Source organism: Empidonax traillii, unplaced genomic scaffold (assembly GCF_003031625.1).
Source record: "Empidonax traillii isolate 1590-97213 ecotype Southwest subspecies unplaced genomic scaffold, ASM303162v1 scaffold1478:size103887, whole genome shotgun sequence".
Taxonomy (NCBI): domain Eukaryota; kingdom Metazoa; phylum Chordata; class Aves; order Passeriformes; family Tyrannidae; genus Empidonax; species Empidonax traillii.
The window spans coordinates 26,275-44,993 of NW_020956671.1; the positions used below are offsets into that span (position 1 = coordinate 26,275).

An 18,719-nucleotide genomic window follows, 5' to 3' on the forward strand; every position below is an offset into this window, starting at 1 on the left:
CCTTGTCAAACCATAGTGCTCATGGTCTGTGAACAGACCACCTTCTGTAATGAGAGAAGCTTACTGCCTTTTGGAGTGGCTGTTTTGGGATTGCTGTTCTTTCTTCAAAAAGCATTGTTTAGGCTTGACTTCCTTGTCAGTTGACAGCTACCTTACTTTGATTCATAGTGTTCTTGATAGAGATAAGATCATTAAGGGAAATTATATAATTTTTTTAATTTACTAGATAGGAAAGGAACTGTTGCTGTGTAGTAAAGAAGTGTGTGTGGAGGTGTAAAAGTAGCTCTCTCTGCAGAGGTATAACTGCTATAAACATCACTGGAGCGATACGAGGAAACCTGTGATTCTGGAAGTGACTCCTGGAGGTATTGACCAAATTGATCCTGCAACAAATAAAGTCCTGTGCTCCTATGACTACAGAAACATTGAAGGCTTTGTGGATATTACTGGCTATCAGGGAGGCTTCTGTATCCTCTATGGAGGATTTAGTAGATTGGTGAGTATTAAAACAAAATAGTTTCATATGGTTCTTAGGATGTTTATAGCTGCATGTTTCATAATGAAGGTTCAACACAGTTTGAGCATACAGGTGCATCTTTGGGACCCTGCTGTGGAGTCTCAAGGCTTATGGACAGATTTCAAAAGGAAATTGGTAAAGCGTTTGAAAACTATGTGTGAGTTGGGTTTTCGTTTGGGTTTTTTGTTTAAGAACTACAGAGCATAAAGTATCTAGTGTTTTAGGGTAGTAAATATGAATGTAATGTGGACATTGGAGTTTCCTGTCATTTCTCAAAGTTACAGAAGTGACAGGCAGTGTGTCACTAATCTACCTAATGATGGAGGGTTTCTATTCAGAAATAGATTAATCATTGGTGCTGTTGCTTCTTTGGACTTGTGATCTGATAATCAGAGCTTTATTTGGGAAATACTGCAGTGTAATGTTGGTTTTAAAAATCTTTAAAGGGTTTCTGTGTACAGTACTGCAAGCAGCTGAAAAGGATCTTTGCATTAGTAACCATGAATTAATTCCTAAATATAGCTACCTCAGTCACTACTAACAAAACAGACTGCTGTCTAAATCAGGGTTTCCACGTCTTTTGTACTGCAGCATGCTCTTTTCTGGCATAAAACTAGCAATATATACTTGATCCTCTAGAGCTGCCCTAACCTTGCCTAGCAAGGGTGGATAGCAGTCCTTGCAGATAGCAGCTGGGGCTACCACTGTGGCACTCCTGCTCCTCACTCTTGCCAGACTGTCAAGAGTCTGTTGCCAAGGGTAGACAGGTGGGTCATGCCACCCTTCACTGTAATGGCACGCTAATGTGTAGCAGGAATAGCTGCTATAGGTTTTTTTTTTCCTTAAAGGCAAACGTAAACTTAATAGTGGATCTCCTGGGTAATAAATACCTCTATACAATGCCCTCAGCAAAGGCAAGCTAAGCTGCTGTGAACATTCTCCACTCTGAGATGTATTGTGGAGGATTATTTACAGAACTGTGATTTCTTCAGCTGTGCTGTATTTGCCATTTTTTTCTTTTTTCTTGTCAAAATTCACAGCACCTGTTTGCATCTGAGCAGAGGGAGGAAATTATCAAGAGTGCAATAGAGCATGCTGGCAACTTCATAGGTATCTCCCTGCGAATAAGGAAAGAATCCCTAGAATTTGAGCAATACTTGAATCTTCGCTTTGGGAAATACAGCAATGATGAATCTATAACATCTTTAGCAGAGTTTGTTGTTCAAAAAATAACACCTAGACATTCGGTAAGGGTATCAGATTGAACGTATTTGGTTCCTCTAAGGTGTTAAGTATTCTCTTTCCTAACATGCCTCTCTTATCTTATAAGGAACCTGTGAAAAGAGTGCTAGCTCTTACAGAAGCTTGCTTAGTTGAGCGGGATCCAGCTACTTATAACATTGCAACTTTGAAACCTTTAGGCGAGGTAAGAGGCATCCCTTTGCAGCCCCAGTTCTTCAACCAGAAGCTCTAAAAGATAAGCATTTGTTAGTATATATAAGACAGCCCTAATTTGTAGACTACCTGAATAACACTGCTTCATGAATGTAATCTTTGTCCCTTATTTTTAGGTATTTGCAATAGTATGTGACTGTGAAAACCCACAGCTTTTCACCATTGAATTTATCAAAGGGCAAATTCGGAAGTACTCTTCAACAGAAAGGTAACTGGAGCTCCTGTGGGTTATAAATTCAAATGGAAGTTGCCACTGTAATGCTTCTAGTTTCTCAGCTTCCCTAAACTCTGACCCTTGGAGGTGTTAACTCAAAGCCTTACTATTCTGGCAGTCTGCCACTTACAAATCAAGATTTGTTACAGGAACTAAATCTCTCCCATTTACCTTCATTCCAACTTTGAGAAAATCTGTCCAGAAGTTTTCTGTTAAACATGGAAGGGTAAACATGGAAGGGTGTTGGATGGTTAGATACAACCTGTTTCTCCTAAGCAATATTGTTCTCTGTGTGCTGTACTTGGATAACGAGTATATCTGAGACAAGGAAAGAAAGCACAGTTCAAGTGATACAGAAATATGAGGGCTGTGAACCCTCTGAGCTCTCTGTTTGAGACAGTCTTAGTAGATTCTATTTAAAACAACCAGCAGCATAGTCCCTGAATGCACTTGCAGTTGTAATACAGTCTAATCCTGCTAAGTGAGGTTTTGCAGAAAGCACAGGGATGAATTGGCTCACAACATGTGTAACTCATTAACAGATAATCTAGAATTGATCCCATTAGTGAAAGGGTACAGCTGGCTATACTGGATGTAAGTCAGCTCTCTTCTTACAGTGAATAAAGGAACATTTGAAAGTTAGTGGCTTTTTCCACAGGTGTAGCTGTTGGCACTAGTGTTAGTAAGAGATTCCAAGTATTGCTGCCTTTCATTCTGTGTTTGTTTGTGTTTTTTTTTTTTTCCATTTTTCTTATAACTTGGTTCTTTGGCATCACTGCACTGATATAAATTGTATTTGTGTGTCTTTGTCCCAACCCAGAGATTCTCTCCTGGCCAGCTTGTTGGATGGAGTGAGAGCTTCTGGTAATAGAGATGTCTGTGTGAAAATGACCTCCACACACAAAGGCCAGCGCTGGGGATTACTCAGTATGCCTGTAGATGAAGAAGTAGAGAGCCTTCATCTGAGGTTTTTGGCTGCTCCTCCAAGTAAGCTAATGCTTCTTATATGGGTTTATAGTGCTCTTTAAAGCATCCAGGTATTTAGTCAGGTACTGTGCACTTAATTGTTGTTATGTCTTCTTACAGATGGTAACTTTGCAGATGCTGTGTTCAGGTTCAATGCTAACATTTCCTACAGTGGGGTACTACATGCAGTTACACAAGATGTAAGAATAAATCTTCTACTCATCATTTTAAGATGTTGTTAATGCGTAAAGAAATTAATTATTGTTATTTTTTTAACCAGGGTCTGTTCTCAGAAAACAAGGAGAAACTCATTAATAATGCCATAACAGCATTGCTCTCCCAAGAAGGTGATATTGCAGCATCTAACGCAGAGCTTGAAAGCCAATTCCAAGCAGTAAGACGACTAGTGGCTTCAAAAGCAGGCTTCCTTGCCTTTACTCAGCTTCCAAAGTAAGTGATTAGTCTCTTCAGGCTTGGAAATAGTAGGTGAAAACCGTTCTTGAGCTCTTGTTAATAACTTTTCTCTAAAACTGAGAAGTGGAGTTAGGACTCACTTCTGAAAAAGACTGGAAGACTCTGTAGACAATTGCATTCAGTAGTGCAAGTCTGTCACCGGGCTTTAATGCAAATTGAGAATCCCAAGTAATCATTAGCAAGTAAAGCTGATTCTTCCTTTGCTGAATACTCTAAGTCAAATATGGTTTAATGTTTTTTCTAGTGGCAAAACTTCTAAAATGTAATTTCATCTGTCCTTGAAGTAGGCAGTTCTTCGTTCCTAAAGGATGCTTATGTTATTGCTGTCCTCAGTTCAACACAAGATAAGACAGTGTTAGGAAGCTGTTTGCTTCTGCAGTAAGTACAGGCTGCTTGGAGCTTGGGTCTTAATTAAAGAACGTAAGGAAGCAGAAAAACTGTCTGTTCTGAAAATGAAAAAATTCTTGGAAATATTTCTGACTAGGGACTGTGGAACAACTGAATGATGTGAAGAGTACAAAAGCACTTAGTAGGAGACCTTTATTAAGTTCTGTTTCTCTATAAATGGTATCCTTTAACTACAGAAATATGTCTTTACTTTGGTGAATATGTGTGGTGGTTAGACCCTGGCCAAATGCCAGGATACTCACTAAGCCGCTCTCTCACCCGCCCTCTGCATAGTAGCAGGGGAGAGGGGGAAAAAAATAGCAAGAAATTCATGAGGATAGATAAGGGCAAAACAGATTCAACATACGGAATAGAACTTAAATTTATTACTAACAAGATAAAAAACTAAGAGAGTGAGAAATAAAACAGTCTTAAACAAACATTTCTGCCCCCCCACTCCTTGCTTTCTTCTAAGTTCTTTCTCTTCCCCCCAGCAGTGCAGGGGAATGGGCAAGGGTTGGGGGTCATTGCTTCTGCTGCTGTTTAAAGTGAGTCCATCTCTTGGACAGAAGTTCTTCTCAATCTGCTATCCCAGGGGCTACTCCTCCATCGGATGCAGGGGCGTCTTTGCACCCTGATGGTTTTCTATGGGCTGCAAGGGGACAACTTGCTCCACCATAGTCTTCATCACAGGCTACAGGAGGGTCGTGGCTCTGAGTCTTTCTCTTGCTTCTGTGGGGTTCCTACCCATGGGAGACAGTCCTCGATGGACTTCTCTCTGTGGGTCACTCCCCCAAGGGAGTGCAGTCTTTTGTGGGCTGAGTTGTACCGACATGAGTCTTCCACTGGGCCATAAGTCTTACCCAGGAAAAACTTGCTCCAGTGTGGATTTTCTTCTCCATGGGCCACAGGTCTCTTGCAGGATGTTGCTCCATCCTTGGGTCTCTCATGGGGTCACAGCCTCCTTCATGTAACCACTAATTTTGGCATGGGTTCTTCCATGAGCTCTAAGTGCGTGTGGGAGGAAATCTCCACAGATCAGTGGTCTTCCATAAGCAGCAGGGGCCTTGGCTCTCAGTCTTTTTCTTGCTGGAAGGGGAGAGAGAGGCCCCCCCAGGCCCCTTTTCCCCCTTCTTTCTGCTCTGACTTTGGAATCTGCTTGTTATCCCATGTTCTTCTCTGCTCTTCTCCAGACTGGAATTTCTTCTGCAGTACAGGCTTTTCTTCCTCTGTTCTTAAATATGTAATCACAGAAGTGCATATCAGCTCAGCCTTGGGCATCACTGAGGAAGTCCCTCCTGGAGCTGGCTGTCATTGGCTTCTTTATAGGATAGGACAGTGAAACTTCAAGCAGTTTCTAACTGAAATCGCCTTTGTAGCCCTTCCCCTGCTACTAAACCCACGACAACGTGCTTGGCATATAGTTAATAATGAAGTCAATATTAAAGTTTTCCTATCAAGGCATCTCAAATTTATGAAAATACAGAATTACTGACTTTCTAAAGGCAGTGGCAACAGGCCCCTTTTGGTCACCGACTACACTTTTTACCTTAAAATTAAGATCGCTATTTCTTCTCTAATCTTGGGGGTTTTTCTTTTCTCTCAAAAGATTTCGAGAACGATTAGGAGTGAAGGTTGTCAAAGCCCTCAAAAGGAACAATGATGGTGTAACCCATGCTGCTATTGACATGCTTTGTGCTCTTATGTGTGTAAGTATTAAATTTCAGATTCTTTCACTTCAGGCTACTGAAAGATGTAGAAATAGGGACTGCCCTTCAACCTGCAGTGTGTTCAGACACGAAATAACTTGTTGTACAGTGATTTCCTGCTGAAGTTGAAGTAGGATGTGCTTTTTATGCTCAGAGGGTGGCTTTTGGATTACAACTGTTTAAAACTGAGGGTTGAAATGTGACTGCATATAAATACTTTTTTTTATAGCCCATGCATGATGACTATGATTTGAGGCAGGAGCAGTTGAACAAAGCTTCTCTTCTTTCTTCAAAGAAGTTTCTAGAAAATCTACTAGAGAAATTCAATTCCCATGTGGTAAGTAAAATATTGAAAACAGGTACCTTAAGTACTTTTTCTACTTGCTATGAAAATACTTTTGTTGTACTTGGATGTATCTTTGAATGCATTTGCACCTGCAAATAAAGAAAATACAGAAGTTTTTGGGTGTTGACAGGTTAGAATGTAGCTGTCTGTGCTGCAGAACTTTAGTGTCCTGCAACAAATGTTTGCATGCTTAGAATGGAAACTGGATGTTTCTTTTAACTAAAATGATTGTGTAAACTCAGATTTGTGGAATTGAAGTAGAAAAAGTAATTTGTAGCACACCGTTATATGAGTCATGAGTGTCTAATATGATTTAGCCAGTACTTTACCAGGGTATTGCCATACTTAGAGTAATGCCATATTCTAAACTTGTAGTTTTGGTTTGCAGGCTAGTTCAGAGTATGACAGGGAAGAGCATCTTCAGCATCATGAATACTCTGGGACAGGGGAGAAATGCTGTATCTGTATTACATACCTGTCTTCCTAATTTCAGGATCATGGGACAGGTGCCCTAGTAATTAGTTCACTTCTGGACTTCCTGACATTTGCCCTATGTGCTCCATATAGTGAGACTACTGAGGGGCAGCAGTTTGACATGTTGTTGGAAATGGTGGCATCTAATGGAAGAACACTGTTTAAGCTCTTTCAGGTAAGACTTTTTTACTATTATTAGAGACTTTAGGTAGTCAGTGAACATGAACTTTTTCTTCTTCTCCCGAAAGGCAGATTTGTCTACTGTTCAGCTGGTTAATGTCCCTAAACCTTTTCTACCTTGGCAAAATTTTTAATTACCTATTGCTGCTTTCAGGTATCAGATTGGGGTGGTTATTCTGTAGTAAATGATATGCCAAATCATTGTAGGATAGACTGTCTAAGACTGGTTTCTAAAAACACTTCAAAATACTAGTTAAACATTAGGCTAATTCAGCAGATGCACAGATCTTCCTCTCTTTGGAGAATCTTCTACCGTTCTGTTTCTCTCTCAGTAAATGAGTTAAGAGTTACAAAACAAGAGTAACATACTCTTCAGTAGTAAACCAGTAAGAATTCTAGGATTAGTAGCTAAAATGTCATGCCTTCTTGCTGTAAAAACAGTATGCTCTTCTGCTTTTTGGTTAGTGTCAGCTTGTGTCAGGCAGCTTCCTCTGACATATACTGCTGTTCAGTGCTGGGAAATCTGTCTGGGAGTTGCATGAGAGATTCTTGGTTAAAGAATCTCTTTAAACAAGTTTAAAGGAACTCTTCTTGAGGCAAGCTTTCTCAAAAGTGAAATACTAACTTTGATCCAGAATTGGAGGTAGACCAGCCCTGTAGATGAGTGAAGGAAACTGAAGCACAGATGATCTAATCTTCTGTTTTTTGCAAATGAATAATTATTTTGTCAACATTCTGTTTTAGCACCCTTCCATGGCAATTGTGAAAGGAGCAGGTTTGGTAATGAAGGCAATAATAGAGGTGAGATTTTATCAATGTTAGCTGGTATAGCATGCTAAATATGTATTGTCTATTTTAAAAGTGCAATTGCTTACCAATAAAAGTTTGTTATATTAGTTTCTCAGGATAGGGAGAGGAGAGGGGAGGGGGAAGTGGGAAAGCAAGGAACAGAACAGCTGCTTAATTGTGAGTGGGTTAATATAGCAACTTGCTTTATCTTACATTTGGGGTTTGGAAAGCATGTGATTTGGGACATTAGGTGTAGTGCCTTGCATGTTTTCATATTGCAGTCAAGATTTGGCTGTTAATGTTGTACGTAGCTCAGTCACATACCTCAGAGCCACCAGACTTGTCCTGCATGTTAGAGGGTGTCTCAATGAGGAGAGGTCATATTTTCTGGGATGCATTGCGAGATGGAATGGGACTGGGATTAGCAGGCAGTAGTGTCCCAGAGCACACTAGTGGTGTCAACCTCTGTTCTTGCTTTGGCTTTGTTAGTTTCCATACCACGGAATGTATGGACTCAGTCCATACTTCTGAAGGGCTGCTCGTGATTGTTGCAGGGTGACCTTGCTAACTGACTCTTGACACTTCCTGTGTTGAAATTCAGGGCTTAAGTTAGTGCCTCATTGTATCACAATGGCTTATGCATCTGAAATCCATCTAATACTTTCTTGGAATGGAAGTGAATGAACACTTGACATAGAGGTATTATAAATCTGCAGGTTTCCATTGATATGCCTGACAATGATAGCTGAAAGTTGCTGTGCTGTTTATTAAAAGTCTTATCACTTGAACTGTAGTGGGACTTTGACAAATAAAAATGCAGCAAAAGCTTTTTCTTATTCATTGCAACTAATGTATCCTGACTGAGTGACAGTCTTATCCATGTGGCTGTCTAAACTGAACAGCACCCATTAATCTTAAGTGGTTACTGTTGACAAAAGTCAAGCAATAAGCAATTATATGTGGCTCTTATTTTCTGTTTAGCCCTAATTTATCACTGCAGTGTGGAAATGGTACTTGTACTACCAATCTCCTGATCTATGATGGGAGACAAGCATCTTACCCTCTTCAGTGACTGTCCTCATAGATGTAACTCTCAGTTACCTGGTCCATGGCTTTACTACAGCTTTGAGCAGTTGCTGTTGAGAACTTCCACTTTAAAAAATCATACTCTAGCTTCTGTTTTTTGACTATTAGTTGGTGTAATTGATGGTCAACAAGGCCTTGGAACTGTAGACTAAGATAAAAGCAGCTTAACAAAGGTTCTTTCTTTAGTAATCATCTTGCCCTGTTTCCAAAGGAAGGAGACAAAGAGATTGCTACCAAAATGCAAGATCTTGCCCTCAGTGAAGGTGCCTTACCTCGTCACTTGCACACTGCTATGTTTACAATAAGCACAGATCAGAGGATGCTTACAAATAGGTATGTCTGTCTCACTTGATATATCATGTTTAAAAAAATCTAAGTAATGGCCTAGCTAACGTTAGAAGCACTGGGAGGTCAGGGAAGAAAACTTGCAGTTTTTTAGGAGAGTGTTTTCTTCAGCATCTGGTTATGTTTAGAGCAAGCTTCAGCTGAGACTGCAGCCACTTAATAAACCCTTGGTTATTTTTTGGCCAAAGTGGACTTGGGTTGGTTACTCATTAAAGGTTCAAGTTTTTATTTCTTTTTACTTTTTTTTAAAATGAAGACATTTAGGGAAAGAAAAGACAAGTAGAATGTCTGGAACTTCTAAAAAGTTTCAGCTAGTAGTATACAACTATATAAACACTGGTGTGCACCCCTCAGACATCTTGCATGCAGTTAGGGTTACCCAGCCTATCTGGGAGAGGAGTCTCCTCACAGGAATCATTCCCTGAACAAAACAGTCAGTAGAACTTGTGAGCATGGGCTCTGAGGGTATGCTGGGAAAGATGAGTGATGATTTAATTATTTCCAGCTGAATACAAGATTACTGAAGCTTTAGCTGTGCATTCCTGACATGCTTAGAGTTGCTAGGGAATGTAGGGACAAGTGGAACTTAATGCCACTTTATGTCATGCAGGAGAGAGTTAGTGTGAAACCATCTATCATACTAGTCCTGTGTGGTGCTACTGCTTACGGCTTGCTTGTAAGCAGTGCTTTGGTTCAGTGCAGTAGAACCCCAGTGACAAATGTTGGTGGAAAGCACCATTTGGCATAGAAGGCAGGCTCCCAGAAAGGCTGTTCTAGCCAGTAGCTGGTATTAAGAGCTTTAGGTAGAGCAGGTAGCAGTTCTTGATGGTTTCCAGACTCTTAACTTTAGCTGTAACTTCAGGTTGGCTGGGTAAATTTACACTTGATAATTAGGTGTTTCTGCTCTATTGCTCAAGTGTTCTTTGAGGTCTAGATCAGAAAGCATGTGCTGCTACTGTTCCACTAACTTCACTGGAACTTCTAAAGACCACACTTTAAAAGCATGCCAAGCAAATACTTGAACAATATAACGCTTTGTGCTCTTACTCACTCAAGAGCACGGAGCTCTTGCTCATCTTCATTTCATCAGCATGGTAAGGGTGACAGTTTAGTGGTTTAAAAATCTGTTTAAATACTAACTTGTAGTTTGTTAATTTCAATGGCTTTTTCAGGCAGTTAAGTAGACATTTGGTTGGCCTCTGGACAGCTGAGAACAAAACTGCTATGAACTTGTTGAAACGTATTTTGGTGAGTAAAAATGGGATATGGAATAGGAAAGGAATAAAATCTGAGAGCCTGTGGTATCAAAAACTTGGGGCAGTCTATGTAGTAAGCAGATCCCCTTTCCCCTTCAAGAGGGTAGTCTTACCTGGGAGATCAGCAGTCTGGCATCTGCTATTTAAAGGATATTGATATCTAATTCAAAACATATCACACTCTAAAAGTTTTCTGTTACTTTCCTACAACTTTTTAAAATGGTGTATGACACAAAACTTAAAAATAAGATGTCTGACTTCTTTTCCTTTATTAAAAGAACAAAAATGTGGGAGACACTTGTCTCTAATGCTTTTAGTTTTAATAATAAATTAAGGCAAGAGTTCTGTTTATACTTTCATGTTTGTCCAATTTTATTTGCTTGTAACATGGATAAACTTGTTTTCTGGTACTTCTTACGTTCTTAAACCTTTACAGCCTCCTTAAAGGTTCTTGCTTAAGTTATTTCAGTGAAATCAGTTCAAAAAATAGTGTTGTAAGGGATTATTACATCTGGGAAATTACTGACTTTTAGTTTCAAAATACTAGTTCCTTCATTTTTGGCAGAGTAAACTGTCCTGATCTTGGTTACTATCTTAGGGAAAGCTTAGTCGCATTGGACCGTCTCATCTCTAATGTCACATGTAACATTTAGTCCATGTCAGAGCATATGGATGGATTCTAGTTTTATTCCTTCCCCTCAGTAGTGCTGTGGGATCAACTCTCTTCTTCCTTCATTCTTTAGCTGCATTTAGTGCTGCTTTAAGAAACAGGATATAGGCCTCTGTTGAATGATTCTTGTTGAGGATGGTGGCATTTTAATAATACGAGCAAAAAAATGCTGTAGGTTTACACACTTGCTTCAGAGTAGAATATAATTTCTCTTTTGAAATCTCTAATTTAAAGAAATAATCTTGTTGCCTGATGTGATGGTTTCTGTTCATTAGCCACATGTGGGTTGACAGTGTTTTTAAATGTTTTTAGCCACCAGGTTTGCTGGCGTACCTTGACAGTGCTGATCCTGTTCCTGAAAAAGATGCTGATAGGATGCATGTTAGAGATAACTTAAAAATTGCCACTGTAAGTAAATGTAGTTGTCTTACCTATTCCATATATAAATGTAGAGTCTGAGTGACTCATACAGACACTTTGACTGATGCATTGACCTGCATCAAAGATGCTGATCAACCTAAAACTGTAAGGAATTAATTGACTTTATTCTGCAGGATCAGTATGGCAAGTTTAATAAAGTGCCAGAGTGGCAGAGACTGGCTGGAAAAGCTGCAAAGGAAGTTGAAAAATTTGCCAAAGAGAAGGTGGATCTAGTCTTGATGCACTGGAGAGATCGAATGGGCATAGCTCAGAAAGAGGTAAAAGTATTTGAAACTATTTGTTACAGTAACTTGATTGAGCCTGGAGAGGAACACACACTCAACTGGTGAACAAAACTCTCTGCCTTTTATTACTCTTCATCTTAGGTTAGAAATGGGTTCCAGGGAGAAGATAAAGCATGCAAATTGATTCCTTCAGGATACACATTAAGCTTTAGCTAACCTTATCAAACTGAAATGCAGCCTATGTGCATTTCTTCTAAGATAATTACACAGAAGAGGAAATTCATTGAAATGTGGCAAAATTGTACATTTAAAAGAAACTCTGAATATTCTTTGCGTTCAAACTTATGTACTTTGTTACTGATATTTTAATTATGGAACCTGCTTAAAGAATCATAGACTCATAGAATGGCCTGGCTTGGAAGAGACCTTAAGAATCATCTACTTCCAACCCTCCTCCTGTGGACAGGGACACCAGGTTAGGTAGGATTTCCTTGACTGTAGGTATCTCAGTGCTTATATGGCACACAAGAGTGTACATAAAGTCACAGTTCAGACAGAAGTGAAAAGTAACTGTTTTGATCTAAGAGGATAGCTTATAACTGCTTGAGTTCTTACTGTTGGTCTCCTTTTTGCTTGAGTTTTATTGCTATGTTCTGTATGACAAGCTCTTTGAATTATGAGGTATTTTCCTTAACTTTATTAACTTGATTAAGCTTGTTTTATGCATTCTGGAAGTGAAATAATCTGTTGTATATGCAAGGAAGGATGACAAGCACAATGCCTGTCTTTGTATTTAATCTGATGAAACAATAAGCTTTAATTTAGGGAAATCTTAACTTAATAAAATCTAGCTGAAGTTTGATGTAGACTGTGGTGCACAATTTTTGAGGTAATATTTGTGGAATAATTTTAACTGGGTTCAAAACAGAGGAGAAATGGAGAAATGTGAAAAACTGTGGTGGAAGATCAAATTGCACTTTGAACATCTTGTCTAGATACAGAGTTTAAACAGTCATTTTTCTATGTGGAATTCTGAGTTGTATCATTTCACAGTAAACATGTGCAAGTGTAGCTTGGAAAAGGTAGCAGCAAGTTTGGTGTTACCACTTTAAATTATTTTAGTGGCTGTGGCTTGTTAAATGTACTTTTTCTTTTTCTTCCAACTTTTCATCACAATCAGGACAGAAACAATATGGTGAGTCTGTATGTCTCTGCCACTTGTGTGGATTCTGTTGCTCAGACCTTCTGCTTGCATGTGGTACCTCATGTAGCGTATAACATTGACTTCATGCTTCATCAAAATAGGGAACCTTTCAGTGACCAAGTCAGGTTTGCTTTTTATTTCTGTGACTTGCTCTAGTTACTTCCTTACAAGAGCAAAACATTCTTCGTGTGGCTTTTCCTCTCAATCAGCTTTGGAGCTGATGAATGCTTATGGTGATGGGGAACGAAGCGTTTCTCAGGGATAACTTGCTTCTAAATGAATGATTTGTTAAACAGCTGAAAGTTTCTCTGGCATGATTTAACTTGGTGTAAATAACACTTGTGAAAGTCTGTTGCTACTACTTACTAGAAAAGGAGATGTTATTAATGAGGATTAACTTAGCGTGGCTTTTGAAGGAACATAAAAACTCAGCTTTCTGTTTTAAAAGAGGAAAATGTGCAGTATGTGCTTTCTACTAACTTGTTAAATTTGGTTCTTTTGCAGAACATGATTCAAAAGCCAGTGATATTAAGGAAACGACGCCAGAGAATAAAAATAGAGGCAAACTGGGATCTCTTCTATTACAGGTAAAAAATACTAAAGTTAATATGGTGGTCTCAGATACAAGTTATTACCTGGCTGGATATTTTTGTTAGTATCTTCTGAGTTGCTGTGACTCTCCCAATATCTGCCTTCCTTGAAGTAGTGCAATTGTTTTGTAACAGATACTTATTAAAAATAAAAAAAAAAAAATCCTAAGCTATGCTTAAGGATTTAGCTTCTGTTTAGGAAAGGGAAGAATTTAGAAAGCTTTTCAAATGTTATCAAACTACCTAATTTCTTCCCTTGAGCCAAAAGGGTAAATAACAAACTGCAGGTATGGATCTGCTGATGTTGAAAGCCAAGCAAAATAGCACTGGAAAGCATTGTAGCTCATTGGTGCCTCAACCTGTAAGCTGTTCAAGATGTTTTAACTTTATTGGAACAAACATAGGGCAGGAAAAGAGAAAGCACATGGATGCTGAATTTCTAATACTGCCACAGGTCCTAAATTCACCTTGCTTACCTGTGAGCTCTTAGCAGCTGTCAGAGTTTACAAGGGAGGGGCTTCCATCCAAAAAAGATGTATCACTGGCCAAGGGTGTTGTGTTAAATGGGCTAATAAATCTTGACTGTTCAACGAACTGTGAAAGCAAACTTGGGGAAGTTCCATGAACTTAACGGCTCCATTCAGTGAGTGATGTTTCTAAATGTCAAATACAGTGTCGCATGAAAGAACTTGGGTATTATGTTCTCCTAAACTGGAGGTATTAAAGTGCTGTTCTCAGACAATCTCTGGATCCAAAAGCGGTTCTGTAACTGCTACTGAAGAATGTCTACTGATTGTCTTGTGACACTTGAGACATCAACTTCTATTTGTTTGTGCTGCTCTATTTACTTGTAGCCCTTGCTGGTAGGTATGGTCGAGAGCTGACATATCTCCTGGTCAGCAATTATATGCAGATAACAAACTGAGCCCAAAGGGATGACACAGGTGTGCTTTAGTCTGGGCTGACCTGCGTGACTATGAAAACACTCTACAAGTGAGCGACCATAATTACTGTGACAAACCTGAGACCACTGCTCTGTGCCCTGTGATTAAGGTCCACTGGTGCTAGTGATATTCCCTAGCTTGCCGACTGAGTCCCTTGTGCCTTTCAGATGATGTTTTTAGGGGTTTAAACGATGTAACTTCTTTTTTAGATTTCTTCAGGATCATGCTAGATCAAACTTGATTTGGAACTTCAAAACACGGGAAGAACTGAGAGATACTCTTGAGTCTGAGATGAGAGCATTTAATATTGACAGAGAACTTGGCAGTGCTAATGTTATCTCATGGAACCATCAGGAGTTTGAGGTATATGACCTACTGCAAGGCAAACTGCATATGTAATATATGTCTACGTAAAATGTCACTTCTCTGTCTCTCTAATTACATGAGTGAACTTTGTGCTGATGATCCCTGACTGCAAGGTAGGATTATTTTGGGGTTATGGAATAAACTGCTAAGGCTTGAGTCTGTGAACAGGTACTGTTGTCCAGTGAGCTCTACAAAACTGAAACCTCTTCAACCTGACAAATAATTCTGTAGAGATGAAACATTGATCAGAACCCTCAGTGTATTCCTGCATTAAAAGAAGAGTTGGTGTTACATTCTTGTCCAGATAAGTCGTACTTGGTTTTTAATGTGCTCCATCAGACTTGTTTTGGGTAGTTTCAGAAATCACTTCTTCCTAATAGCAAGTCTCTTGTCTATGTTTCCTTTATGCCTCAGTGAACCGGAGTCTATTAAATACTGTGTTGCCAAATCATGAATAGGTTATGGGGCTAAAACCATGCTGCACTGTCCTCACGTTCTAAGAACAGCAGTACCTGAAGTCAAAATTGAAAATAGTTCTATCATATGACTGTAGGTTCCTTCTCACCTTGATGCAGTAAATAGAGAAGTACGGGTTTGGTTTGGTTTTTCCTGCACTGACTTTTATCTTTTAAAGTTTCCCTCGGGTATAGGTCAGGCACAGGACTTCTGGGTGTCACAGTGTCTGCTATCCCAACTCTTTAGCAGTGTTACCTGGGGCAGGCAGAATCAAAAGTACAAATTTAAAACTTAGTAATACAGAGTTCCCACCTGCACTCTGCACTCCAATGTGGCTTATGCTGCTGGAATGTATCACTAGCATTCTTGCAGCTAAAGCCCAGGATACTTTGGTGGTGGATTTAATGGGCTTCTGTAACGTGATCTTTGAACGGCTGCTGTCTCAGAGATTTGCTTTTAAATGAATATTGGACTACGCTTTAAGTATTTAAACTGCATAGTGGTGAAAAAGGGTTCCCTATCAACTGTCACTTTGCCAAAGGGCATGGTGGCTTGAGACTGCTCTGAAAGCATACTAGTTAGCAGGATATCTTTATATCATATGCTATGGTCAAGTTTGTGGCCTCATGACAGTAGCCTGCAAACTACAGATAAGAAAAACTGCTGTAGAGAGTGGCTTTTGTGGCATGTTAGAGGTGCCTCTAATTGAAGTGATTGCCAAGTGCTTTAAACCACTGAGCACTGAGGCATATGGTTAAATTTAATGTAGTTGCTCTGAAGTTAACGATGGCTCTGATCGTGCAATTTTACTTCAGCTTCTTGGTGTGTGTACTGATGCCTCTAGGCTCTTATCCAGCACAATAGCAAGTATAACTAGTAATTAGGTTTCATACTTGTAGTAACATGGAGTGAAATACCTTGTAATGGAATAACTACTTATTAAAACTTGAGTCACTGAAATATATCCTGTATTATCCAAGTTTAGCTAGTAAAGCCAGCTGATACTAGAAACAAGTTACTTAAAGGCTGGAAACTGGGATTTCAGTAAGATGAGAAACTTCATTTGTTTTTGGGAGCAGCATATTTCATAGGTGGCTTATATTTCGTAGGTGTGTGTTTAACAACAAACTAGCAAATTTCATTTTTCTTCAGACTTAGGAGGGGTTGGTAACCTCATAGAGTTTTTGGATGAAATCAAGTACGGTATTGTTAAGCAAGAAAAACTTAATGACGGAGAAACAATATGTAGTGTTAAGTAATGCGTTCTGTGTTACAGGTAAAATATGAGTGCCTTTCTGAGGAAATAAAAATAGGGGATTATTATTTAAGATTGCTACTGGAAGAAGATGAAACTGAAGACAGCGGAGCAATCAAAAGATCGTGAGATATTATTAAAATCTTATTTCATTCCCAAGGTCTGTTTGTTTTCTTTACTAAAATCTCATCTCTTTTTTTTTTTAGATACGAATTCTTCAATGAGCTCTACCATCGCTTCTTGCTTACCCCAAAAGTGAATATGAAATGCTTATGCCTGCAAGCGTTGGCCATTGTCTATGGAAGATGTCATGAAGAAATAGGACCATTTTCTGATACTAAGTACATTGTTGGGATGTTAGAAAGGGTAAGAGTTATTTTAAATTACTGGGTACAGTAGTTAACACACAGCTAGTCCAACACATGTTCAGATCCTTCAAGTTACTGTGAAACCCAAGTTTCAGGTTTACAGAATGTGAAACTGCAGCATGAATACTTTTTTCCATGCAGTCACCAGCTGTTCTTAGTATCTCCCCTTGTTTCAGTTGAAGTTTCACTAAAAAAACCTCCTGATCATAGAGGTATTTCTAAATAGTTTCTTTAGGGCCAACAAAATGCAGATATAACTTTGGCTTGCTTTGGAAAAATGCAGAAGCTTTTTAAGAGGAGAGCATTGTTCTGTGTCACATTATTTCAAAGTACTGACTTTGAGTAGTAGCAACAGCACCAGATCTAATGAAACTGTAACCTTAGATGGGCACGCGTGATGGATTAGGTTTTTAGTGTACTTTACCTGTTAAATGTTTACTATGTCTGACCATTGATTCGGCTTGCAAAAATACATTTCCATGCAGTCTGCAGAATGGGTTCTTTGCTAGCATCAGTATGGGTGTTGGATATGGCTGTTGCAAGTGAAACTGAACCCTTGCTATTTTGCCTTGAGCCTTGATAATCTCACCAGGGATGTAATATCAAAGACCCTTTCTGTCTGCTGGCTGAAAGTATTCTCTTTTTCTTATGTGTTTGTTTTAACTGGCTCACTGGGAATCCAAACACTGTCCATTAGAACAGTTAGATTTAGCAGAATAGTAGGTTTGATCCAGAACAACAACAGGGTTGGAGGGCAACAAGGCCTTTGCTCCTCAGTGACAGAAAGATACAGTTGTTAGCTGTGCGTGAAACTGGACGCTTAATAGTCAGCAGTTTCATTTCCAGGCATAAAAAAAATAATGTAGCTTTGCAGGTGCAACTCTGTTTGCTTTTGAAGAGAATTTCTAGTATGTTTTATGAAATACTGAATTGTTTTCTTCTGCTGCAACAGTGCACTGACAAGCTTGAGCGGGACAGATTGATACTGTTTCTCAACAAGCTGATCCTCAATAAGGTAAGGTGGACATGTACACTTAACAGCAGATTATTGGTCTTTCAGCTGTATAAAGTGGTCTGAACTAGTCTTTTGGGGTTAACCTGAACAAAAATTCAAGTATTGAGGAAGATTTAAAACAATTTTTGTACAGCTTTCTGGGATGTGATAGTTATTTACTGGTGAGAAAGCTGAAGGAAATGTGTAGATATTATGGTAATTGTACCATTCTAATCACTTTAGAGAATGATTTAAACTTTTCTCATGGTTACTTCTTACTTGAATAAAACTGTTCAGTACTTGCAACAACTCTTATCTAGAAAATGCTTGTGGTAACTCAGTTCATCCATTAACAGAAAAACGTGAAGGACCTTATGGATTCAAATGGAATCAGAATCCTTGTGGATCTGCTTACTTTGGCACATCTTCATACAAGCAGAGCTACAGTCCCTTTGCAGGTATGTGGCCTTTGTTTCTTACTACTCATACGTTACTCTACTAAAAGGACATTCTTAAAACGTCCTTAAAATTCTTAAAAAAAACTAATGTACTTCTCACATTTACCATAGAAATGTGATATTTGCACTGTGAAGCTAAAGCTGTTCTTTCAAACATCAACTTCTAGAGCAATGTGATTGAGGCGGCACCTGATGCGAAGAGGGAGAGCGAGAAAGAATGGTACTTTGGCAATGCTGACAAAGAAAGGAGTGGGCCTTACAGCTTTCAAGAGGTACCTGTCAACTTCAAACCCTCAGCCTGACAAATTATTTCCATTCTGGTGACTGGGTGTGTGTTTTGAACAGTAAGAGGGAGAACCATAAACAATGCTAAAGGATATTCTCCACGTAACTCTTTAAGTAAGGATTGAAGCTAGATAAGAGACTTGATGTTGTGCCAAGAATCACAACCTGTTTGGTAAGGCTGCCTACTCTTCCATGCCCCAGTATGTTGCAACTAATCTGACAACTTTTACTTCATGGTTCTATGGCAGAGTTATAAACGCATCAGA

The 18,719-nt window shown here is 39.1% G+C and overlaps 1 protein-coding gene across 4 annotated transcripts in view; it reads left to right on the top strand.

Annotated features, from left to right (window-relative positions):
• Positions 1-18,719, top strand: part of DNAJC13 (DnaJ heat shock protein family (Hsp40) member C13) — a 56,262-nt gene that overhangs the window by 13,560 nt on the left and 23,983 nt on the right. For 3 of the 4 annotated variants that reach the window (XM_027907478.1, XM_027907477.1, XM_027907474.1), the window contains 23 exons: positions 296-496; positions 1,558-1,764; positions 1,848-1,943; positions 2,089-2,180; positions 3,007-3,173; positions 3,273-3,352; positions 3,433-3,602; positions 5,623-5,722; positions 5,952-6,059; positions 6,562-6,717; positions 7,467-7,523; positions 8,809-8,930; positions 10,115-10,190; positions 11,181-11,276; positions 11,423-11,566; positions 12,714-12,728; positions 13,242-13,324; positions 14,481-14,634; positions 16,370-16,473; positions 16,555-16,714; positions 17,669-17,731; positions 18,067-18,168; positions 18,336-18,440. In XM_027907478.1, coding sequence (XP_027763279.1) covers positions 296-496; positions 1,558-1,764; positions 1,848-1,943; positions 2,089-2,180; positions 3,007-3,173; positions 3,273-3,352; positions 3,433-3,602; positions 5,623-5,722; positions 5,952-6,059; positions 6,562-6,717; positions 7,467-7,523; positions 8,809-8,930; positions 10,115-10,190; positions 11,181-11,276; positions 11,423-11,566; positions 12,714-12,728; positions 13,242-13,324; positions 14,481-14,634; positions 16,370-16,473; positions 16,555-16,714; positions 17,669-17,731; positions 18,067-18,168; positions 18,336-18,440 — 2,658 coding nt within the window. The remainder of the gene's footprint in view (positions 1-295; positions 497-1,557; positions 1,765-1,847; positions 1,944-2,088; positions 2,181-3,006; positions 3,174-3,272; positions 3,353-3,432; positions 3,603-5,622; positions 5,723-5,951; positions 6,060-6,561; positions 6,718-7,466; positions 7,524-8,808; positions 8,931-10,114; positions 10,191-11,180; positions 11,277-11,422; positions 11,567-12,713; positions 12,729-13,241; positions 13,325-14,480; positions 14,635-16,369; positions 16,474-16,554; positions 16,715-17,668; positions 17,732-18,066; positions 18,169-18,335; positions 18,441-18,719) is intronic. The other variant, XM_027907475.1, reaches the window with a different exon arrangement.